The 26,002-nt window shown below is 36.1% G+C and overlaps 1 protein-coding gene across 4 annotated transcripts in view; it reads right to left on the reverse strand.

Annotated features, from left to right (window-relative positions):
• The window catches only part of LOC150098421 (uncharacterized), a 215,367-nt gene that overhangs the window by 14,926 nt on the left and 174,439 nt on the right, over positions 1-26,002 (reverse strand). For all 4 annotated transcript variants that reach the window (XM_090404580.1, XM_090404581.1, XM_090404582.1 and 1 more), the window contains exons 8-11: positions 24,307-24,458; positions 12,418-12,516; positions 7,844-7,962; positions 969-1,111 (exon numbers count right to left, since the gene is read on the reverse strand). In XM_090404580.1, coding sequence (XP_090260706.1) covers positions 969-1,111; positions 7,844-7,962; positions 12,418-12,516; positions 24,307-24,458 — 513 coding nt within the window. The remainder of the gene's footprint in view (positions 1-968; positions 1,112-7,843; positions 7,963-12,417; positions 12,517-24,306; positions 24,459-26,002) is intronic.

The raw sequence follows: 26,002 nt of genomic DNA on the forward strand, positions 1-26,002 counted from the left end.
ATCCTGCTTGTTCTACTGGTTTAACCGGTTTGTTATTACTTTTGTGAGAATTTTGTACAGATTAGAGAGAATACTAATTGGTCTATAGTTCTTTACTTCTTCTTTGTCCCCTTTTTTAAATAAGGATAAAATGCTACTATCAGAGTAGCATTTTTCCAGTTTTCTGGTATCTTCCCCTCTTCTAGGCATAGTAAGTTTGTGACATCGTGAATTATATTTTTCCTCCCCATTTAATTAATTCTATGGTCTTCACCAGGACATTTTCCATTTGTTTTAATGCTTGTTTACTGTCTTAATTATTGCCTTGCAAAATTCATATGGCCAGAATCCAATCAATAGCAATCACCTGGATGCAGAAATCAGCTGTTAATAGATTTTTTCAATTATTTTTCCTCTTTTTAGAACAAGTCAGATATGGACTGATTTACAAAAAATGTTTACAATTACTTCTTATAAGAATAATCTCAATCTTTAAAAATAAACTATGCTGCACAAATAAGATAACAGTTAGAAGAAGATTAGTAAACAAATACAGTTTGTGGTAATAATAAATCCTGTAAAAAATTTTACATGACAAAGAATGTTATATTTCATACTGAAAATATACCAACAGAAATGATAACTTCTACATTTCCTGCATTCAATATGTGCTTCTCATTGACTAATTATAAGACATGCTTACAATTGATTAATACTTCATGTAATAGAAAACAAGTATATTCATGTTAATGTGTTATTTGTCATGTGAAAACTCATTCATTTTAAAACAAATTTACTTTGTTTACCACTTATAGCATCGCTTTATAAACAGTATACCTCAATTAATTGGTGTCAAGCAGGAGCAAGTTAGATTGCTAAAAAAAGTTTGAAAGAGAGACACTGTTTTATATCGCTTGTTGATATAAAGACAACTATTTGCTTATAAATAAAGGGATAGACTAGACATATACTCCCAATATTTGAATTACCTCAATAAGCCATTGCTTTAAGCAATCATGATGAACAACAGAAACATCACCTTTGCACAGACAAGGTTGAATAAGTGGTCCAGCATCTGTTCTTTCTGCATCATAACAAATCCAACATTCAGGTAACTTTTCCAAGGCTTCACCTGGATTTAATAAGATACATCTTAAAATATAATATGAATAAAATGATATTATGATAATAATCAAGATAATGTTACAGAAGAATTCCAAATGATAAACATGACTTAAAAGCTTAGAATAATGCAAATGCAATAATTAGGCTCTAGAGACTACATATTTAAACATCCCTTTTCAACGACAAGCATTTTCAAGTAACAAGACAATTACTAAGATAAAAAATAAAGAAGTTCTAATTTTAATTACAAATGTAAGAAGAACAAGAAAAGGATTTGGTGGCTCTAATGTTAAAAAGGAAATCATATGGATGTAGGATGCCATGTCCTTCAACCGTAAACGTACAAATTACTGAGCGGCAACAGCACAATCGATGATATCATTAATTATCACAACATTTGCCTACTTTCAGTAAATAACTAATGGTACCTATTAGGGTACCATTAGTTATGGAAGAACTAGAAGTTGAAGATATTCGAGAAGGCAGCTGATATAAAGGCAAAGTGTGTTGCTCAGTGGCAGTTTTTTAAAGAATGGCAATTAGGTTGAAAGACATATTTCTGCAAGATCACAGCGTGTATCCAATATTGTTTGAATACTTATATCCTTCTACTCCTCTTCTTTCCTTCTGATCCGCTGAAGGTGGAACTGGTTCTGGTCATAACCTTTTGCAATCATTAGGAAGTTACTCTGTCTTTTGTTCCCAGTGATTTTTTATCAGCAACATAAAATAAAAAGACAAAATTCTTCTAGTACAAACTTTTTGCAATCACTGGATGGTCAGAGAGGTTTGTGGAATTTGTAAAGCGATAAATACAACAGATGAATGTTAACAAATGGGACAAGGAAATTGACCAGAGGGGATCAAAAGCAGGGGATTCTAAATTTGGAATTTAGATTTTTGTCAAGAGCAGGAAGTCTAGTCTGGATGACTAAACAATGATGAATGTCATTTTCTGTTGATGAATAACATGGCCCAGAAATCCACTTGCCACAAGTGAGTTATCAGAGACAAGTGGTGAATGAATTTTCAGCCTCATTCTAAATGCATTGCCTTATTTTCTTCAGCTAATTATTATTATTATTATTTTTTTTTTTTTTTTCATTTTAAAACATCCCATTCATTATCAAGCTATATGATCACAGGCAGCCTGCAATAAATGTAATAAAGAAGTTCAATTTTCACCAAGAAGATAGTATCATATGTAATTAATTTAATAAGTTAATTCATCTGGTGTTGCACCAAAAGTTATTTTGCACAAAGATACTCTCAAAGATATCTTGCTGATGATAACCAAACGTGAAGTAATTTTGATCTACGACAGCAGGTAGCACTATTTATCTCTTGCCTTCTGTTATAAAATAAAGCCTACCATGCATCCACAGATCAATTTTGAAATAAATAGTCAAGTATTCTCAAGCATTTTATTTTGCACAGTCATCACCATTCTTATAAAATCACATATCCTTAAGACAAAGATTTAACAGGACTGATTTTCATTTGTTTCACTGCCAACTGTAATTCTCCTGATACCTTCTTTAAGTAGGTATGCAGTTGTAATGTAATACTGACATGAGCTTATTTTCACAATTCACAACATGAATTAGCGTAGTATAATTATATACTTGAACATACATGACGGAAAGGGGTTTCTAATAGCATTATTTAAAAAACACAATTATCTTGCAAATACGAATTTAGGAGACTTGATCACATTATCGACATTACATTGTGAAAAGTTAATCTAGCTCTGTAGCTAATGTTCACTATTTTTTTTTGTTGTTTTTGTAAATCTGATTATTATTTGTCTCTCCTATTGAATTATTTTTATGGATAATTTATATAAATTCAAACTTCATTAGGACAATAAATGAAAAGAAATGCAAACTACACTTTATTCTTTAAAGGACAAAACTGAAAACAGTTGAGTACCAGTTAATTAAAGACAATGGAGAAAAGAGTTCTGATGTGTCATCAACTATAAACATTCAAGACATGCTTTCAAGAGAAATAGCATAAGGAATTCAAGTGGCTGGGCTACAAAGATGAGGTTATGTTCTGTAATGTATAAACACCCTGGGACTGCTGACAGAAATGTTAGATTGCTACTAGGTCTTTGGTGGAGCAACAGACACATCCCCTAAACCTACACCAGAAGTATACCAGGTCCCTTGCAGTTGCAAACTGTCCTACTATGGCCAAACAGGCAGAACAGCCAATATCAGAATATCTGAGCACAAGGAATACATCTGGTTCCACCAATACAACCACTCAGGACTTGCTGACCATGCTTTGGACACCCACCAAAAGTTACGCTGGAACAAGGCCACTATTGCACCACAGCAAATACAAATATGAAAGGCTATTGCTCGAATCTGCCTCATCTCTGAAAAACTTTCCAAACCTTAACAAATTACATGAAACTGCCCCAAATTTGGAAAGCATATATCCTAAGATCATCAGCCCAACAGCCACGATTACCCAATTTAGCCCACTGGGAGACACTGTTTAGGACTCCAGGTCCAATTTCTGTTGCCTTTCTTCAGCCTCACATGCCAACTATTAGTGTCTGCATGCACATATCATTGATTTTTTTTGTGATCCCTGATGATGGCAATGTAATGTTGCTGAAATATAGGAAAGTGTTAATTAAAGTCTTCTATAATTAATATTTTAGTTAATTCCTGAAAACTTAATAGTTATGAGTAACCAACGTATAAGCCTATCTACAAGACTCACCTGCAAAGCAAAGAGCTAAGTTTCATAGCTCCAATTTTAATATCAGGTTTAATGCCACTTTCTTTCATAATGTGATCCATATACATGATGAATAAGAGGAGAGAAATGGGCATTCTTTTCTACATGACAAAGAATTTTATCCCAAAGCATCTTTCTGTATTTCCTTCAGTTCCAACTGCTGACTTACAACTTAAATATAGACCATGTATTACTCTGTATAATGTTCCATTTATTCCATATAACTATAGTGTTTTGAAAAGCTTTTCCATAGGAACCTTATCATATGCCTTTTCCAGATCTACAAAACGTATTGTCATATTCCCACGATTTCTAAACTATTTGTTTTAAAGTGAAATTCTTACCTTAATCTCTATTTTCCTCTTGAGAACCTTATATGATAAGGTTCCCAGGGAAAAGTTTTTCAAAATACTACAGTTATATGGAGTAAATAGAACATTATACAGAGTAATATATGGTCTATATTTCTCTGTAATTCTGAATCTAGCTTGTTCTTCTCCCAGTTTCTCTTCCACAATTTTTCTCAGCCTCTTTTCAAGGATACTTGCATAAATCTCACCTGGAACATAGAGATATTCCTCTGTAATTCTTACATCCAACTTTATTTTCTTTTTATGGGAATAAAGATGAATGTGAACTATTAGAATTTTATGGGAACTATGAGAGCTGTTCTCCAATCACTTGGAATTCGACCTTCTGACTATAAATGTGTAATGTAGCCAACTGCAAAATTTTTATACCTCAATAATTCAGCATTTCTGGTCAAATATCATCTACTCTAGCTGCCTTTCTACATTTCAAGTTTTTGATGGCTTTTTCTACTTCAGGTATTGAAGTATATAACAGGGATAAATTAATCTGTTCAGACTACAATGGCCTAACTACTGAACTTAACTATATCTTTAACACCTTCTTAGTCAATGGATGAAACCCCCAAAAAATCCAGAAAATATTAAAACCAGGTGACCACAACCCCACCCCCTCCCCCATTCTTAACAGGGATTACACTAAATCTATCACCATTCCATATATCCTGGGCATGTCCAAAAAGCTCACAAAAAACCTAAAAAAATACAACCTGACTACCTGTTACAAACCACATAAGACACTGGCATCTCTCATCCACTCCACCAATGACCAGTCACTTCCCCTAGACCTACCTGGAGTATACCAGGTCCCTTGCAGCTGTAAACTGTCCTACTACGGCCAAAACAGGCAGGACAGCTAATATCAGGATTTCCAAACACAAGGACTAAATCTGGTTTCACCAATACAGCCACTCAGGACTTGCGGACCATGTACTAGATGCACCACAGAATATGCTGGAAGAAAGCCACTTTACTACACCATAGCAAATATAAATATGAAAGATTGTTCTTGGAAACAGCCTCAGTTCTAAAAAATTTCCCAAATCTCAACAAATTTGGGAAAGTGCCTGCGTGCACATATCATAGTTTTATGTTCCCAGAAGATGGCAATGCAACGTTGCCGAAATAAGGAAGGTATTGATTAAAGTTTTTTTAATTAATATTTTAGTATATGTTGTCTTTTCTTGAAAAATTTAAAGTCATGTGTAACCAAAGTATGAGTTTATCTATAAGAATTATTCAATAAAAAATTAGAGTCTGAGAACAGGAACCAAACCTTGGAGGTTCAGTGGCAAATCCTGAAGAAAACATTGATTTATTCAGCCAGAGATGCATATGGTGAAGTTGTCTGCAAGGATAGAAAACTCAGAACTCCATAGTAGACACAGGAAGTTAAAGAGGCAATGAAGAAAAAGAAGAAAGCATATCAAAAGTTCCTGGCAAATAAGTCAGCTTCTGGTCTTAGAGAATACAGAGACAAATGTAAGAAAGCTAAACACTGTGTAAAACTAGCTAAACAAGTATCATGGGAAGACTTTGGTAAGAACATAGAAATATCAAGACAGTGGCAATATTATGGAGTTTGTTGAAAAAAAAAAAAAAAAGCTCAAAAATAGAGGAAAGAGTGCTTTAAAAAAGAATTAGAGATGATAAAGGTGACATGGAAACTGCTGAAAAAGATATATTTGATGTATGGAGTAATTACTTTGAAAAATTACTAAATAAAACAATCAATGACAGCACAGTGGTAAAAAAACACTGACCAGGCATACAATCAGGAATATATATCCATACTTGAAGTAGAAAAAGACATCAAAAGACTGAAATGTAGAAAGGCAGCTGGAGTAGATGATATTCAATCAGAAATATTCAAGTATGGAGATATAAAAGTCTTATAGTGGCTGCACTGCATAGTTCAGAAGGCTGGACAGAGGGATGAATTCCAGATGAGAGCACTCCTAGCACCCATATATGCAAGTATACTTGAGAAACGGTTGAGAAGGATAGTGGAAGGGAAGCTTGATAAATGGGGGGGTTGTTAGGATCAGATTTTCACTTTACAACAAATAGTGGAGAAATCATGGGAATATAACAAAGATCTGTATTAAGTTTTTTAGATCTGGAAATGGCATATGACAAGGTGCCAAGAGCTGAGCTTAACATCTTCAATTTTCATATCAGGTTTATTATTATTATTCGTGACACCTCCAAGGAATCTGAAGACTCATCGGTTTAATACCACTTTCCTAATGTCAGCAATAACAAGACAAAGACAATGAAAATAGGCAGAACCACGGAAAATATCAACTGCATTGTGAATGGAGAACCTATAGAACTAGTAAAACATTTCAGCTACTTAGGCAAGATTTTTAGTGAAGATCATAAATTAAATATGGAAATAGACAACAGAATCAACAAAGCTGGTATGGTAGGAAGTCAACTGAATAAATTTATATGGAATAAGAGAAAAATTAGTCAAAACACTAAATTAAGTATACAAGAAAGCGTTCAAGCCAATTTTAACTTATAGATCTGAGAGCTGGGTTAGAAATAAAACACTTGATCAAAGACTAGAGACCGTAGATATGAGTCCTGAGAAAAATTAGGGGTAAACAGATGGCATCATTGGCAATATCATATTAAAAACAAGAATATTAGGAAAGAACTTGACATTGTTAGCAGAGCTAATATCAGGCGGTATGGTTACTTAAACAGAATGGGAGAGGAAAGATCAGGAAAACAAGTGTTCTCTGCCAGGTCGGCAGGAAAAAGACCCAGAGGAAGACTAAGATATAGGCGGACTGATACGGTAAAAAGATAGAATATAAAATCTGATAATGTTGGAGTTTTGACAGGTAACAGATCGATTCGGAGGAAAATTGTAGATAGGAAGTTAGTGGTGATGTAAGTTTTTCATGTAGTACTATCATATCCTGTACACCCCTTGAGGGTACCAGCCAGGAATTTGATGATGATCACCCGTTTTTGTTTATTTTTTTATTTTTATTTTTTAGGGATGCCAATTGGCTACATGGTACTTTTCTAGTTCTTCTGCAAGCTTGATTTCCTTTCCATTAATACTCCTTATACTGATGGATGCTATCTTCAGTTGTTTTGACATCGGATTTGTTGTTGTTCTACTTCTAGATAGTGAGCTTGAGTCTATTCCAGTAGCTGATTTGCCCAGTTTCCCCTCATGATAACAGTGGGGGCTTTGGTTAACTGGGCAATGCCCCAGCAGGCATAAAATCTCATCAAGCTGCACCATGATATTATTTGTGGTTTAAGCAAATTTTGGACTTTGCCCAAAATTATTATTTCGGCTAAGTCCAAAATTGCCAAACCTCTCATTCAGTACCTACTAATGGCGGAACACTATATGAAGGTTAAGATTGAACATCAGGTCAGAAGTCCAGTCAGTTCACTGCATTTGCATTCCTTAAAATGTGACATAGAGATCTCTTCCCAGTTACTTGGCTTTGACTCTTAAGCAACCCTGAATACAAAGATAAACACCATTTATATATTCAGATTATGTTAAATTGTTTACATTTGCTCAAGGAAATTTTTTGACATATAATGTTTTAAAGTAATTTATCTTCACAAATACTTACCAGATGATATGATAATGGCTTTTGGAGAAACCAATGTTTCTGATTCTCTTGGCAACTGCTTGTCAGATTCCAATTTTTCTAAAATTTTTTTTGGATTCAAAATCCAGAGTTGTTCAGGTCTTTACAAAAAAGAAACAAAATGAAACATTTAAATTATAATAATTTATTAATAAATGTAAGCAAATATAAAATTAGTGATTTGTTTCGTTTATCACTTTGATAAAAGAGGAGAATAAATGAAATTATTCCAACCCAGTGTGGGAAATACAGTACCATCTTAATAAGTATTGTAGATACTCACTAGGCAAAAGGGGTATTCAAGGCTAGTGAGTATGGAAGGTTCATTCATATGACAACATATTTATCATATTGAATCTTAAAATCCTTAAGATTAATTCCTTGCATTAACAACATATTCTAGTAATGTGTTGATATAATTCTCCATGTAAAGTATCAACTCTTCACCACACTTATACAACTTCAAAGGATGGCCTCTAGCTCTTCTCCTCTAACCGTTTACTCTTTTTATAATCCTCTCTTTATTAATCTGATAAAATCCCTCCACTAATTAAATGCTTCTATCATAACACTTCTTTTCTTCCTATTGACTAAACTCTGTAATTTACATTCCTTTAACCTCTCTTCATAGCCAACAATCCAGAGTCCTGACATTGTCTTAGTCACTCATCTCACAACAAAATCTAGGTGAACCAAATCTGAGCATAACAGTCATTGTCGTGCAGTTTTTTTCTCACTGCACCACACAAAAGTGTGGTAGAGTGGTAAAACCACCTCCTCATCCCTGCATGTCAATGTACTTCTTATCAATAGCAGCAATACGATGTGCAGTCTTTGCAACATGCCCTCTAAACTTCAGTCTACTGTCAACTATTACTCCCAGATCTCATCCACTTCCTGCAGTATAGTTCCATCAATATAGTACACAGCCTTATATCTCTGCACTCTAAGCTGCATATAATTCTCTGCAACTTTGCATCATCAGCAAACTACTTAAGAGCCCCATTCAATCCACATGAACTATTATTAACAAATGAGTTAAACAGCAAGGGATCTAAAAACAGAATCCTGGGCACACCACTGATTATTCTCCTTTTCTGAGAAACTGCTCCATCATAAACAACTTGCTGGTATCATTCAGAAAGCCAATCTCCACTCCATCTAACCAATACTATATAATATACTATCCATTCCCATCCTCTGCAGCTTGTACACACTTCTTATGGTGCTATCTTCAATCAAAGGTCAGCGACCATCTTGGCGAACAAACTGTGTTCTTGTGTTAATCTGAGCAGTTGTGCGCTGCTTTTTCCTGTCCACGGCTTGATGTTGTCAAACCATGATATTCTTTTTCTTCCTCTAGTTCCTTTGCCATCAATTCTTCCTACCAAAATAGTTTGTAGAAGTTGGTATTTGCTGTTTCTCATGATATGACCAAGATATGATGTTTTTCGTTTCTTGTTTATTTGTACAAGATCTTTAGCTTTGCCAATTGATTTTTAAGGCATCTTCATTGGTAATTTTTTTCTGTCCATGATATCTTTAGCATTCTTCTGTATAGCCACATCTCAAAGGCTTCGATTTTCTTGATGGTTGTCACCTTCAATGTCCATGTTTCAAATCCATAGAGCAGAATAGACCACATGTAGCATTTCAGCATTCGGCATCTGACTTCCATGTTTAGGTCTTTATTGCAGAATAGTGTTCTCATTTTCATGAAGGACTGCCGTGCAACTTCAATCCTTGTCTTTATATCTATTTCAGGATCCCACCTTTCATTAAGCCAGCAACCAAGATATTTATATCTTGACACTTGATTGATATTTTTCCCATTGAGTATCAGTTTGATTGATGAGGCTGGATGTTTGCTGATGATCATGTATTTTGTCTTGTTGATGTTTATATTTATTTCCATTCTTTGGCTTTCTATGTATACTCTGTCAATTAGTTTTTGGAGATCCATAATGTTATCTGTAATTAGCACAGTGTACACACTTAACATGAGGTAATTATGAAACATTTGTCCAAGAATATCACTGTATATATGAATTTCCCTTATCCAACACACTCATTACATTACCATTAAATGCAAGTAAAAAGACCTACTCTTTATAAAATCCATGATCAACATGGATTTTATAAAGAATCCTATGTCCATGAACTCAATCCTATATTCTACTCCTAATCAATCTCTCCAATACTCTGACAAGTGCAGTTATAGAGACTGGTTTATAATTGGAAAATTCTGTCCTAGAACTAAGCTTGTGGTGTGGTACTATTTTGCCTTTTTTCCACTCCTTAAAAACCAAACCTTACCCACTAACATATTTTCATTAAATAACCAGGTCAAGGTACCACAGCAATCATAAAGCTATCATTAAATGCAAGTAAATTGCTAAAAAAAAAAAAGACCTACTTTTATAAATTCCATGTTGACCATAATAAAGAATCGTATGTCCATCAACATTGTGTTAAATGCTATTTAACTCAATCAACACCTGATACACATCTGATCTTTCACTTCTAATTCTAACAATGCCTCCTTTCTACATATTGCACAGCATCATTTACACTAGAATGATATACACTGATGAAGTGCTCATTCAATAATTTCGTTATATCCTTTGCAATGGGCACTTTGCTACCATGACTATCCACCAATGTCAACCTGCCATAATTATTCTTCCTCTTGCTTGTCATATAGTTGAAGAATTCCCTTGAATTATCCTTGGCATGACTAGCCAATCTCCTCTCTCCTCTCATACTGCATCTTTTGATTTCACTGTTCATCCATTTTTATCCTGCTCTATTTATTTGCTTAACACTTGGCAAGCCTGTGTCAAATACTGCCTTCTCATTTTCCATGCACTGTCAACATCATTACTGCACAGCTCATCTACCCAACATACTAATGTTAGCTGATTACAGAGCTTAATCTATTTTTGGTAATTAAACCCAATACATGGGTCGATAATATATTAGTAATTTAGTTAGTAAATTAGTTTTTTTTTTTTTTTCCAATAGAAATTCAATAACTTTCAATGATTATGTATTTGGTTAAGAATTCCTAGTTTAGATAGGCAGCTAACCATCAGATATATACTGGTAAGTTATGGTGGAGTGCTATCTCAGAAGAGAAAAGTCAGAGGGGATATTTTTTTTAGGGCCATTACAGTTTAACTATAGCACAGCAGATGTTGTGCCCTTACAGGTAGATGTAAATAGTGTGTTGGCAAGGACAAACATTACCAGTTCAATGCTGTGAAGTATACAGCTTTAAAAATGGGTAGGCAAGGATGGAATAAGAATATACAACTGTGAAATTTTGAAGAAGGTGGAGATGAAGGACCAAGAAGTGGGTAGACAGAGATGAAATTTAGGAGTCATACTGTTAATTAATTGTGAGAGCATCCCACTAGAATATTATAATGATGAAGAGGACCTTCATATGAAGAAGTAAAGAGGTTCTAGTTCTATTGTATAAGGCCTTGATCAAGCCATATATGGATTAATGTGCATAGATCTAATTTTCAAAGTGATAAAGATATATTAGAAAGCTTTCAGAGAATCTTGGCTAAGGCAGTGTGGGATCTCTAAAATGTTGGGTATGAAAACAGACTGTAGAATGTCATTTGCAGATAGTGTTTGCAGCTACGGAAAAAATAAATTTTGTTCTTTTGAATAATCATTGTTTCTGCTGAATGCTTGTTGACATTACTTATATGCAGAAAATAAATGAGATATACATCTCTCTCTCTTTTTGCAACAGAAAAACAGAAATTCGAGTAACTTTCAATGATGTATTTGGTTTATAATTCCCAGTAGACAGTAGTAAAGAATCATTTCTTTCTGACAGAAAAGGGCTAAATATAGTGCTGAAACTGAACTTTCATCGACTGCTTGCAGTGATTAATTCTTGATAAAAACCATAATAGTTTCAAGAAGCCTATATTATTACTATCTTCTTTCTGTTTGATGAGAAGGCTACAGTGCAAATATCATGCTTCTAGTGTCCTTATTTATTTATTTATTTTATTACTTAATATATTACTCCCACACGAGACAGCAAGGCTTAGAAACATAATCTGGAAGTCTGGCTTGAGATCAAACTTCCATCTTTTTCAAACCACTTTGAGCCTCCAATAAGTGGATCTGTGGTTTCAACACTGGGTAATGAAATTCACGTCCCACCTAAAGACATACATAAACATCCAATCAAACCTATGACCTATTTGGTGGAGAATGTAGATGCCATCCACTCAGTCGACCTGACAAATATAGTTTTTGGGATTTTATCAGTCTGTTCCTTTAAGATAAATCAAGGTTGAAACCAGGTAGGTAAGAGTAAATGAAGCTTCAAATTCACAGATTTACTGTATCTATAATAAGGCATTATTTTAAATATTCTCCACAAATTCTAGGACTATCTTCTATCAATTTATTACAAAGCAGAAAAAACAGAACCATTCAAAAATTACCAAAATGAGCATTAGTGTCACATATGATAAAAGTCATAAAATACTAGAATAAAATTAAAGCATATTCCTATTTCATACCTGACACAATTCCAGAGTACACAGGGAAACCATAGTGCCACTCCCATTTCGACAATTCTAAACATTACATTGTGCCAATTACGGCTTAGAACAGGAACCCTGAAATTGAAATCAAATTATATGTTCTGCAAATTATGCTAAAGTTGTCAAAAACTATTTCAAAATTAATCTAAATAATTCTGAAATTTTAAATAAGAACTCGTTTCTCAGTCAAAATATAACTATTGCTATATCCTTTTATGATTACAAAATAAGATTAAGTGGTCCCAAGTTAAAATGATGTACATACACCAATGATTTGGATATAATTATTATTTCGGGCAACTCCAAGGAGTCGACAGGCTCATCGAGGGAGGCCCTAACATCATCTCAAGAACAACTATTCGACATTCACACAGTATCTATCATACCTCGCCTTGAACTCATTCACAGTCATAGCACCCACAACAGATTCTGGCAGCTTATTCCACTCATTCACCACTCTCCAAGTAAAAAAACCAAGCTCCAACACCCCTGCTAACCACAACCAGTCCTATTCTCAAAAATATCTTCTGGATTAATCTTATAGAAACCCTTCAGTAATTTGAATGTCTCAATTATATCACAACTTTTCCACCTATCAACCAATTTTTGCAACCCACAAATCTTCAACCTGTTCTCATAAGGGTTCATTCCACAGACCTGTTATCATCTTGGTCACTTGTCTCTGGATCCTCTTCACCTCCTCCCCATCAAGAAAAAACTTAGGCGACCATATCTGGGCACAGTAGTCTAGATGGGGTCTTATCAAGGCTCGATACAGAGGAACAATAACTTGTCTCTGCTTGTTAAAGTATTTTTCAGAAGCCAAGTGATTTGATGAGCTGATTTAGCCACTTTTGCAATGTGCCCCCTAAACTTCAACTCCCTATCCACCAACACTCCCAAGTCCCTGGCCTCATCAATCTCCTGGAGTACAGTTCCACCAATGTGGTATACTGCTGCTAATCATTTCACCCCAAAATGCATAACCTTACATTTTGTCACATTAAATTGACATCCATTCTCCTTAGCCCAGAACTCCTCAAGTCGTCCCCCCAAGATTTTGACATCTTCTGCATTCACTATTGCCCTACCCAACTTTGCATCATCAGCGAACAAATGAACTATTCCTCTTAGATCCTTTCCTATATCATTAATGAAGAAATTGAAAAAGGAGTGGTCCAAGAACAGAACCCTGTGGCACACAAGCAGTCTTTTGGACTCAACTCTTGCATAAACCACTCTCTGGTATCTCTCCATCAACCACCCTCCTATCCATCTCACCAACCCTATATCCATCCCCATCTGCTCCAGTTTACTGATTAGAGTTCCATGTAGTATCCTGTCAAAGGCCTTGACAAGGTCCAGAAGAATCACTGTAAACCCATTACCCTTATCCAGTTCAGCCGTCACTGTGTTATAAAACGTGAGCAAGTTACTGAGGCATGATCTACCTTCACAAAACAATGTTGTCCCCCATACAGTATCCCATTTTCATCTATCCAATCCTGTATTCTTCTCTTGACTAATTTCTCCAAGACCTTGACAACGATTCCTGATATGCTAATCAGTCGGCAATTTACAACAGCAGTCTTGAAACCTCCTTTATGCAGTAGAACTATTTTCCCCTCTTTCCACCCCCTCGGGACTAACCCAGACCCGAGACTCAATTTAAACAAAATGGTTAAGGGTACTGACAATTCTTTAGCCACTTCACGTACGACACGAGCTGGTTCATGCAAACACTTCTTAACATCCTCGCATGCACTATACCATCCAATCCCACAGATGTATTGACATTGAGGTTTTGCAATAGACTACTCACCTCCACTTCATTCACCACAATTCCCGTATAATCTATTGGTTCATTAATTTCTGCAATGTCACTACCTGGATGATATATTCTCAAAGTGCTTGCTCATTAATTCAATTATATCAACTGATTCGGTTACCTCCCTACCATCGGCATTCTTTAAAATCATTCTGCCATATACATTTTTTCTTTTACTTGCAACATATCAAAAAAACTGTTCAGGATCCTCTTTAGCCTGCATGGCCAATTTCTTTCATAATCCTTTTTTTGCTTTTCTTACCACATTCGTTACCCTTCTGGCCTGTGCTTTATAACATTCATGCGCCTGCCGGTCACCTTTCTCCTTAAATTCCCTCCATAGTTGTTTCTTTTTTTGCAGCTAAAGCTTAATCGTGTTATTCATCCATTTAACCCCTACTTGATTTATTATTTGGATTCTAGGTATACAGTCAGCCATTGCTTCATGCAAACATTTCTTAACCACCTCCCATGCACTATCAACTTCTAGCCCTTGCAGTTGTACATGCCATGGAACTGAACCAATCAAAGTCCTAAGCTTGTCATACTTACCAGCCTGATAATTCCACATGTACCCTGTCTTAATTGTAAATTCCACAGCTTTAGCCACCTCCCAAGTCAAGACCCTATGATCGCTCTCACCAATTGGTGGCAACATGGTCATATTCGTTACAGCTACCAAATTCTCAGATGCAATTACTAGGTCAAGCACTCTCTGATCCCTAGTATTTTCCATTACATGCTGTCACAGATATTTATCCCTTAATAACTGCATAAAATCCAATTCCTTCCTCCCATGTGTCCTCCCCTCCTTTCAATCAATGTTACCATAGTTGAAATTTCCCATAATAATTACCCTCCTTCCACTCATTTCTTCTATTTGCTTATGCATACTATCTCCACCATCTATTCCATCACCTGGTCTATAGCAGCACCCAACTGTATATTTTGTTCTGCTAGTTTCAATCTCACACCAAATAGCCTCAAATGTGCTCTTTTCTCTATCCTGCAGTTCCACTTTTATTCTCCTTGGCTGTAGCTCATCAGCTATCATCAATAATGCAGATAGATGAATGTCGCTTTTCCTACCCCTCCTTATTAATTGTCATAATGCATGAATTACCCATTTCTAGATTCCTACATATATAAGAATAGTTTCAAAATTTTTTATTATTATTATTTTATATTGCTCCCATCCATGAAAAGTTATTTGAAAAACCTATAGTACATTTTGTACCATAAGTAGGCAAGGATATCCCCCTCCCTTTTTAAATCAATTTTATATATCTTCCTGATTTACGTTCACGTGTAGAGCTACACATTTTACCATGTAGGCATTCGGAACCGAAATCCTACAGAATAGGTTGGTTACTCCTTATTCCTGGAGGTATCCTATGTTTGTAGAAGCGTGTGATCACGGGGCTGATTTGCTTGTTTGTAGGAGGAAAAATCCTGCTGTCCATGCCCAAGACCGGCTATCTTGTGTGTGTGTGTATATATATATATATATTTTTTTTTTTTTTTTTTGTATTTTTATTTATTTTCACTTAGCCCAGAAACCCTGTTAATCTAGAGACCAAACACAGAAATTTTTCAAGCCATTTTAGGCCTCCAATAAGCAGGATGGTGATCTCACATCAGATGATGAAATTCATCTGGGGAGAAAAAAAATCACAAGGCAATAAAGGCAATCACAAACATCCATGACAGGATTCAAACCAACAGCCTACTGGTTGAAGAGCATTTCAGAAATTTACATGTTGATTTATTCTTTAATGTATTGTATTGTATTTCACATATGTGTTAAATAGACATACATTTCATTTATGTATTATAGTGATGTCAGGGTTAATCTTGATATGCCATGGCCTTCGCCATGACATATCAAGATCTGTATGATCAATTAAAAACAAAGGAAGGACAGAGAAAAAAAAACTAGCAAAATGTAGAAATAAAGCAGCAAAGGACATCTTACATGTGAGGCAGATCAAAGATGCTGAAGGAAGAGTATTATGGAGAGATGTGGACATAAGAAACAGATGGAGAATATACTTTTGGGACTTTTGAATGAGGAAAATGCAAGGACTCACAGAGAAGATAGGCAGCCTTCTGAGGGGATGGTGCAGAACATCAGTAGAGTGGAAGTGGCGAAGGCCATGAAGAGGATGAGGAATGGGAAATCGGTGGGCCCCGACAGGATTCCAGTGGAGGCATGGAAGGCACTGGGGGAAGAGGGAATTGACCTGCTGTGGGATCTGTTCGTGAAAGTTTGCCAACGGGAAAATATACCCGAGGAATGGAGGGTGAGTACTCTTGTCCCCATCTACAAGGGTAAAGAGGATGCATAAGACTGTAAAATTACAGCGGAATAAAGTTGATGTCCCACACAATGAAAATCCTAGAAAGGGTTCTTGATGGAAGACTGAGGAAGGAGGTGGAGATTACAAAGGAGCAATTTGGCTTCATGCCTCGTAGATCAACAACAGATGCTATCTTTGGGTTATGGCAGATGATGGAAAAGTTTCGAGAGAAACAACAGGAGCTACATCTGGCATTTATTGATCTAGAGAAAGCATACAATCGAGTGCCAAGGCAAGAAGTCTGGAGGCGTCTGAGGGAGAAGAAGGTTCCGGAGAAATATGTCAGGTTGGTGCGGGAGATGTACAGAAATGTGAAGACAAGTGTTCGCACCTGTCTGGGACAGACAGAAAGTTTTCAGGTAACAGTTGGCTTGCATCAAGGGTCAGCATTAAATCCGTTTCTGTTTAACATTGTGATGGAGGTGGTGATGGAGGAGGTAAGAGAAGATGCGCCTTGAACAATGTTGTATGCAGATGATATCTTGCTGTGTGCAGATTCAAGAGAAGAAGCGGGAACTAAACTGGAAAGATGGAGAAAAGTCCTGGAAGAGAGAAGTATGAGGCTGAGCAGAAATAAGACAGAGTATATGTGTTGCACAGTGGGCAGTGGCCAGGAGACAGATCTGGAAGGAAATGTCATCAGGAAGGTGAGGGACTTTAGATACTCAGGTTCATCAGTAGAAGAAGATGGAGATGCTGAGAAGGAAGTGGGATGCAGGATACAAGTGGGTTGGAGGAACTGGAAGGAGATGGCTGGAGTGTTATGCGATAAGAGGGTGCCGATCAATCTGAAAGGCAAAATCTATAGGACAGTAGTGAGGCCAGCTATGACGTATGCTATAGAAACTGTGGCCCTAAGGAAAAATAACATCAGCAGGATGGAAGTAGCAGAGATGAGAATGCTTAGGTGGATGTGTGGTGTGACCAGAAAAGATCGTCTGAGAAATGACTATGTGAGGGGAACAGTGAAAGTTACGAACTTAGGAGTGAAGATACAGGAGGCAAGGTTGAGATGGTTTGATCGTGTGATGAGGAGGGAGGACGAATATGTGGGAAGAAGGGTCATGCAGATGGATGTGCAAGGAAGCGTGGGCAGCCAAAGAAGAGATGGAGGGAGCTGGTAGAAGAGGACTTGTGGATGAAGAACTTGGATGTGGTGACAGCCCAAGACAGGAGGATGTGGAAGAGACTTATCATCAACAGTGATCCCACTTAGGTGGGAGAAGCTGCAAAAGAAGAAGAAGAGTGATGTCAGGGTTAGGGATCAAATGGCAGTTGTCTGCCACACTCTCCTTCCTGGATGCCTATGAAATTATTGGTAGTCTTGTGATGGCTATTATCAGCTTCCTTTCAATCTTCAGAAAGTAAATTAGGATTAAATGACTTCACATACTCCCTTTGGTAATAAAAGGTGTCAGAGAAGTTATTTTATTATATTGATATATAACCACGAGCACCTGTCATTCAGACGCAAAAAATTAATCTACAAACTTTGAAAACAATGAAAGAAATATAGAAAAATTTTTCACCTATATCAATTTTACATGGGCTATAGCATGTTTTAATGTAATAAATTTTGTAATATGAGAATATTACAAAATTTATGAGAATCATATGATAATATGAGAATAACAATGTAGAACCACAAGCATTTGTAACTAAAAGGATCAGACAGGATCATGCTAGTAAACTGAAAGTCAACACTAGTCTCAAAGGTCACTGAATTATAGGAGTTTTGCCACCAAAACCTAACATAAGCATGGGTGACATCAGGGTGCTTCCAGAAAATCCAGGAAGTTTGGAAGGAAAGCCAAGGGACGTTGAATGACATAAAAGGCAGAGATTGTGGGGCGAGGGCTCTCTGTTTTTTTGGGTTCCTGTGGAAAGTTTTTCGAGGAGGAGACGAGTCCGAGTCCTGCAAGCACTTGTCTGGGAGATCATGAGGAGTTCACTGGCAGGAGAGGCCATATTTCAAGATATCATTCCGAGATATTCTTCGTTGACTGTACCAATCCACGTGCATGCTGATTTGTCGCAGCCAAAGCAGTTCCTAAGATCAATGAAGAAATACGTTACTATTCCAAGGAAAGAATTTGCAAGATGACAACTGTCAGAAAGTGCCCGATCACAGCCGTCTCACAAGAATGAGAAAGGAACTAGCAGAATTCACCGTTGAGGACCCAGGACTTTACAAGATATCGTGAACTTGTAAGTAGATTGCACTATGTTAATATCCAAGATTGAGTGTATAGATGATCGATGTTAGTTCTGTTTAATTAATGGCGTAATGTGGTGAAGAGGTCAGAAATCTGAACGTCAGTCTGAATGTGCATAAAAGGATATTGTAAACTTGAATATTTCTTATGTTACCTAATGCTTAGAACGTGTTATATACAATTTTGACTTATTTTAATAGGATTGAGAGTAAGGATATGTATGCTAAAATCCATCAACGTGTCTAATAAGTTGAGTGTAAAAGATTCTTTGTCTAGTGCTTTAAGTGAGTTGTCTTACTGAATATGTGGAGAATCAGGCACGTAATATGTTCCATTCCTTTTGTATATTAATTGTCTTAGTTAAAATAAACATGTTTGGTTTTGTTAATAGCTTGCCCGATCTTTGTTAGCCAATGCACTGTCTCGCAAAAACTAATTGGACCTGTGTGACCAAAGTGAAGTAACTACCACGACTGAGTAATTCGGAGTTGCTTGAGATAAAAATGATTTAAGGGTTGTTATACATGCTTAGCTAAATTATTCTCATGTATGTAAAAGAAAGAAAAGATCTTATACAGATCTTTTCTTTCTTTTAAGGTGCAGTCGTTAACAAAAATAAATTTTTAAGGATTAATACACTTGAATTATAGCAATCTAGATTGAGAATTTTGCTCCAAACAAAAGTTTTTTCCCTCAGTTTACGGTACTAGCACGTTTGAGAGTGTACTTTATGACACTGAAAGGGGGGGGGGGAGTAAGCTAAGTAGATTACGAACAGACTGAAGTAGGATAATAGTATTATACGCGAGTTTGAGATTAGAGCATACAGGCATTTTACACAAGCTCAAGAAGATACGAAAATAATGAAGTAAGAGGGGAAATACGTTGAAGATAAAAGTAATGTCATACACACATACAAACATAAATAACAACGTATATAAAAATGTTACAAATGGTGCAGTCAACAGGATTTAAATAACACCAAAAATATTGTGGATTTTGAGACAGTTTTGGTAACAGGTCAGGCAGTCTTAACTTTTGAGAAACTTTTTCTTGTTAGATATGAATAGTGACCCATCAAATAATGCCACAATGAGCGACAAGGAATTTTTTCATACCATAAATCCTCACCTAGTCATCCCACAATTTTCTGGTGACGACAATGACAATGTCTTATCATTTTTTAGTTTCATTGAGGAGAAAGGTTGGTATTCGTCTCCGATACTTAGGGACACTTTAGAATACACTAAGTTCAAGGATACCTTGATTTCCCAGTTCTCCAAAGTAAGAAGTGTAAACCCAAACCTTTGGAAATTACAGAGGTACGCTCAAGAAATGAAGGAGAGCGTTAACAGACTTTTACAATAGGCTTCTGACAATTGCAAAAAGTCTAAGCATCTCCAGGGACGATAAATCTCATCTTGACTGGGCGGTATTCCACCAGTTCAGGTTAGGAATAAAAGATGAACTAAAGGAGACTACATACAAAAGGAGGATTACTAACTAGAAGAATGTTATCTTGGGGTAAGAGAAAAAGAAGACAAACAGAGCTATTAGTCACTCTTCTGCCCTCAGACAAGCGAAATTTCTGGAACCAGTCAGTGCCCTATTGACTAAATTTTGCACTGAGGCGAAAGCCTCACAAACTGACTCAGATTGTGTAACTAAGGATCTTGAGTTAAGATTGAGAAGACTTCTCACTCTTGACCAGGTGGGGAGCTTAATCAAGCAGGAAGTGAAGTCTCATCTGGATTCTCTGATTGAGCTGTTAAAAGGATATGAGAAGGGAACCCCACCCAATGGTGAACGTTACATGGTTGTAGGAGGCTAGAAAAACGAAAGGGGGAATGAAGACAGTAAAGGGGAGGAGAAAAATTAATTCATGGAGTAAGAAAGAGCTTGCTAATTGACTTACTTATCGTAAGACAATTAGACAATAAGATTCATGCATATGCATAGCCGGCCTGGTTGGCCAAGTGGTTAATGTATCTGCTCTCCAACCAAAAGGCTATGGGTTCGAATCCCGCCGTGGGGATGGATGTATGTGATTGTCTGTGAAAACAGTGGTAGTGGTCAGCAGTAGATGGCACTGGTGTAGATGACGGTAGTTGCAGTTAGTGGAGACGGAGAGGTGTAGAGCAGGCGTCCTCCCTCAATGAGTCTTTGGATTCCCTGGAGGTGTTATGTAATAATAATAATATCCAATAGATCCCAAGTCTTATAAAATGCTAAGTGTTAAGTGTTACCGGGATCGCCAGAGGAAGAGATAATCCTCTGACAACTGTGCAGGGCTTGAGAGAAGATATGCCCTGCGAAGTTCTCCTGGACACAGGTGCCCATGTCTCAGTAGTTTCCTGGCTGTTATTTTCGAAGATAAGGAATCTAGACTCCAACGACATTACTAACCTAACTCGTCACATCAAAATATCTGGGTTGCTATCCTTGTTTTCCTGTGAACCCCTTCCATAAATTGATTGTCGAGACCACGGACACAACCGATCAGGTGATCCTCAGTCTTGATTTCTTGAAGAGATATCAATTCACATGCGATTTTTCTGAGGGAACTGTATCTCTCTGTGGGGTGGAGCACAGGCCTAACCTTGAATCTGGGAAAGAGTAAGTTCAGGAAAGAGGAAAAACGGGGAGGGGGGGTCCCTAAAGATTGACGTAGTGAAGTCGGTTGAAGAAGGTTCCAACTGGAAGAAGGCAATGATAGACAATGCCCCTGGCCCAGCTACTTCGGTTGAGGAGAGGAAGGAGATAGAGGAATTCTTCTACAAAGTATTCCAACGGTTCCAGGGGATTTTCGCCAAGGAAATCATTTCCTTGTTCTGTATAGATATAGTAGAGCATGCTGTTCAGATCACAATAACTACTCCCATCCATGTTAAGCAGTACCAGACCTGAACCATGAAGCACATGGTTCAGGTCTGGTACTGCTTAATAATAACAGATCACAATAACTACTCCCATCCATGTTAAGCAGTACCAGACCTGAACCATGAAGCACATGGAAAAATTGCAAGCCATACTATGAGACTATGAAAAGGCAGGGATAATTGAAAGATCACACTCTCAGTGGAATAACCCATTCATACTGGTGGAAAAGCCTAATGGAAGTCTGAGATTTCGATTTGAGGGAGGTAAACAAAAGTTACCAAACCCATTGACTTCACACTATGTAAGACAGAGGAGTTGTTGATAAGACTGGACAATGCCAAATGCTTTTCAAAATTAGACCTGAACGCGGGCTACTTTCAAATCCCTTTGAGAAGAGAGGACAGGAAATATTTTGCCTTTACAACCAGATGGCAAAAGTACCAACTTTGTAGGCTTCTGCAATGCGCTGGTGTGAAGTGGAGGCTAACAAAATGAAATATATGGTGAGTGTTCTACAAGACCTGGCAGCTCAGTTGCAGGGAATGAACAAATGCACCACCAATTTAGCCTTATGGGTACCAAACAATTGTAGAACTGAAGCGGTTTGAAAAAGTTGTTTGATCCATGATCTATATAGTAGGGTTTTCAGGTTATGTAAAAAAAAAAAAAACAAAAGCATAATAAAATAAATAAATAAAAAACCTTATCCTGCCCATGGTAGTAATGTTCTAGAGCAGGGGTTCTCAACCTTTTCCAGTGGCATACCACTATATTTAAATCAAGATATTAGATGTAAAAGTAAGGAAGTGGTACGCGTACCACAGGTTGAGAATCCCTGTTCTAGAGGTTTACAACCTTTCATTCCTGAGTCATACATGCACACAAAAAAAAAAAAATAATAAAAATAAAAAAATGAAATACCCTAATAATGATCATTAAACATGATCATTCCACCTACTGCATCCAAAGTCATTCATCTGCAGCCAAATGACTTTGGTGGATCTCTTTTGTGGTCAGATAACTAAAGAAGTCTTGGGAATTTTCTCTTAGACTATAGTGATGTCTTTTAATCATAAATCAAGTTTTCCTTCCTTACTATACTGATCACTTTCTTCATACAACTGTTTTCTATCCTTTTCTCTCTATATATATAACTTTTCTATAAACTCTTTTGCTTCTACAATTCCTGCTTGATTTCTGTGGATCTGTTTCACCCCAAATCTCTATTTTTCTCACTCCTCTTGGAATACAGTTTACCATAACTATTAACAAATATTTCTTTAACTAACCTCCAAGTTCTTCTATCTATAGTATTGTCCCAGGCTAGATTCCATATCTATTAGATTATCTTCATTGTAGTTACACATATATAGTTTTTTCCTCCTTGAGAAAAAAGTATGTGGAATTGTGTAGTTTCCTTGGCATCATGTAGCTTTAACCTTACCAAGAGGGTTATAAAACTACATGATTATATTTAGTAAGTGAAGGCAAACATGAGAGCTCAATCACAAATCCTCTGAATTTACAATCATATGTTCTTCCATCGCATGCTTTCCAAGATAATTGCCCCCCAAGAATTCTAGCAACTGTGCCTTATCTTTATTAAGCAAATTGCTCTCCATTTTCTCTCTCTCTTTCACTATACCTCTTTCCATACTTCTTTACTCTAGCTTTGTTACTTCCTCTGTCCAATCTGTATTATCACAATTGAACTCTCCCTTAATGATCACCAGTTTCACTAAACAAATTTACCAATATATTTCATGATCACTGTCCTCTAAATTCTCCAGCCTATAGTAGCATCTCACTAAATATCCTGTCCATAACACATCTACTTCATGCCATACACTGAGAATGTAATACAGTCACTAGTACTATTTTTCTCCTGGTTCTTTGTCTGCATCCTCCCAGAATAAGTTATACCCTTCAATTCTATTCCTGTCAAGATGTCACCAATCTTACTTTTGAGTATTACCTTCTCTAACAAACCAGTTCGATACATAAAGTATCCAACTGGTTTGTTGGATACTTTATGATCAAACAAAAAGTAAAAGCAGCTGAATTTGAAATCAATGTTCATTGATTAATCAAGTGAACAGCTGTTAACTCATGTTCCTTAACCTTCTGAATCAACAGCTCGTGAACATCATTAGCCATTCATCAATTCATTTGAACACTATCATTTGATCAATGATCAGTTTAATTTGTTACCATTATAGTTCTAGTCATTCATCTGCAGTTAGGATTCACATGGAAACACACACACAATGTAAATATCTCAAACTCCATGATTTAAATCTTAAATTTCATTATTATTCATATAATTTAATTAATAAGTTATCTATGATATAACTTAAGTTTAAATGAGATGAATCTGTTAATAAATAATTTTTTTGTGTATCCACTTAAATAATAAAGCTCTTCATATACAGAAACAGCTGATGTAAATTACTGCTGTTATCAACATCAGGTACTAAGGTGATATATTAATGGTTAATTCTCAATTCTCAAGAATGTAATTTTACATGATTGTACATAATTTATTTACAATATATAATTTCATTATAAAACAAATGCTCACTTGTCTTTCCATAATCCTCCAAGTACATCTGAGAAAATAAACAAAACTGTAATAAGGAGGAGAATAGCCTGAGACACTAATCCTAATCTTGACTGATGGAGCTGAGATGTATTTATAGGAATTGAAGGACTGTGGATGAATCCACCTCTTACCTATAAAAAAGTTATTTAAAAAATTTGAAGCAAATTAAATAAAAACAAACCAAATGATTTTTCTTTCCTTACCTCAAAATACTATCAGCTAACAAAATTCCACAACCTATTTTTCACCCAAATCTCAATATAAGAAACTATCCAACCCACAAGATTGCCAAAACATTGCAATGTAACCACATGTTGAATTAAAATCTCCATTTCTAAATGTTCCAGGCACAGATGAATCCTGATTGCTAGATGTCCTTTCAGATATTATTCTGATAATGCCTAACATTGATAGCCTGGATGGCTGAGTAGATAACATATAATTCGACCACAGATGAGAGAACGCTCGACACTTCTGTGCATGGCAAAAGAAAACAAATCCATTCCAATAATACGGTAATCAATCCATTTAGTGGGATGAATGTTTATTATTACACATTGGAAAATTAGCTTTTCTTTTATGAACATTCTAGTTTTTAAAGTGATAACTATTTTGCTTGTATAACAGTTGGAAAATTTTACATATAAAGCACGTGATTTTGTGTGTTGGTGATGAATTAATACAGCCTTCATTCTTTTCTCTCCTTCAGTGAAATTACTCTTCTTGGCACTCTGCCAGCTACAGTTGTCTAAACTGTGGGAGACTATATCTGCTCTTCAACCAAAAGCCTGATGGTTTGAAACCTGTCATGGGCATGAATGTTTGTAAATGTCTAAATTGGAGATGAATTTCATTGTACAGTATGAGACTGCTGCCTTGCTTACTGAAAGTCTGAAGTGGTTAAAAAAAGTTCCATGCCCGGTCTCTAGAACAGGGTTTCTGGATTATGTAAAAAATAAACACATAAAATAAATATAAAATCCTTAGCCTACCCACACTACTAATGTACAATAGGTTTAGTAGGTTTCGTTATGTAGATAAAAGTCACATAAAGAAAATAAAAAATAATTAAATTGGAACAATACCACATATTTTGAGAGCAAGAAGTTATAAAAATCTTAAGCTCTAGAAAAGTATTGAAGTTCAAAAATGAAGTTTAACAAATCAACTTATAACAGTTTTTGATTGTTCCTGTAAAGTTGGTAAAAATGGACATGTCCCCTTTCTGCAATCAACAATTCACACACGCATGTGCGCATGCAGGATTTTTCTGATGCAAAAAAATACAAAAAAAAAAAAAAAAGGTGAGTTTCCTTGGAATTATATAATCTGTCCCATGTCAAATATGTACTTAATGTAGAATTAATCCTCGCATATCATCAGTCAGATTAAATATTGGTACTTGGCCAAGAATATCCTAAGTATCTGTGTGCTGGAAAAAACTCATATTAGACGGTTAACGAAGTGAAACAGCACTCGGAAAGGTTAAAAATAATATTTATTTTACCATTTTATCTCATTTACAGAGACATCATCAAGGAGTACAGTATGAGTTACACACACACACACACACACACACACACAAGGCAACACCAACTAGGTGAAACGTGTGGACAAAAGCCTAGAATTCTAACTAGATTCTCTATGGACATCTGTTGGTGGCACAGGATATAAA

This window comes from Typopeltis vanoorti, chromosome 15, assembly GCF_054136105.1.
Source record: "Typopeltis vanoorti isolate ZY-2024b chromosome 15, IOZ_Tvanoo_1.0, whole genome shotgun sequence".
NCBI lineage: Eukaryota > Metazoa > Arthropoda > Arachnida > Uropygi > Thelyphonidae > Typopeltis > Typopeltis vanoorti.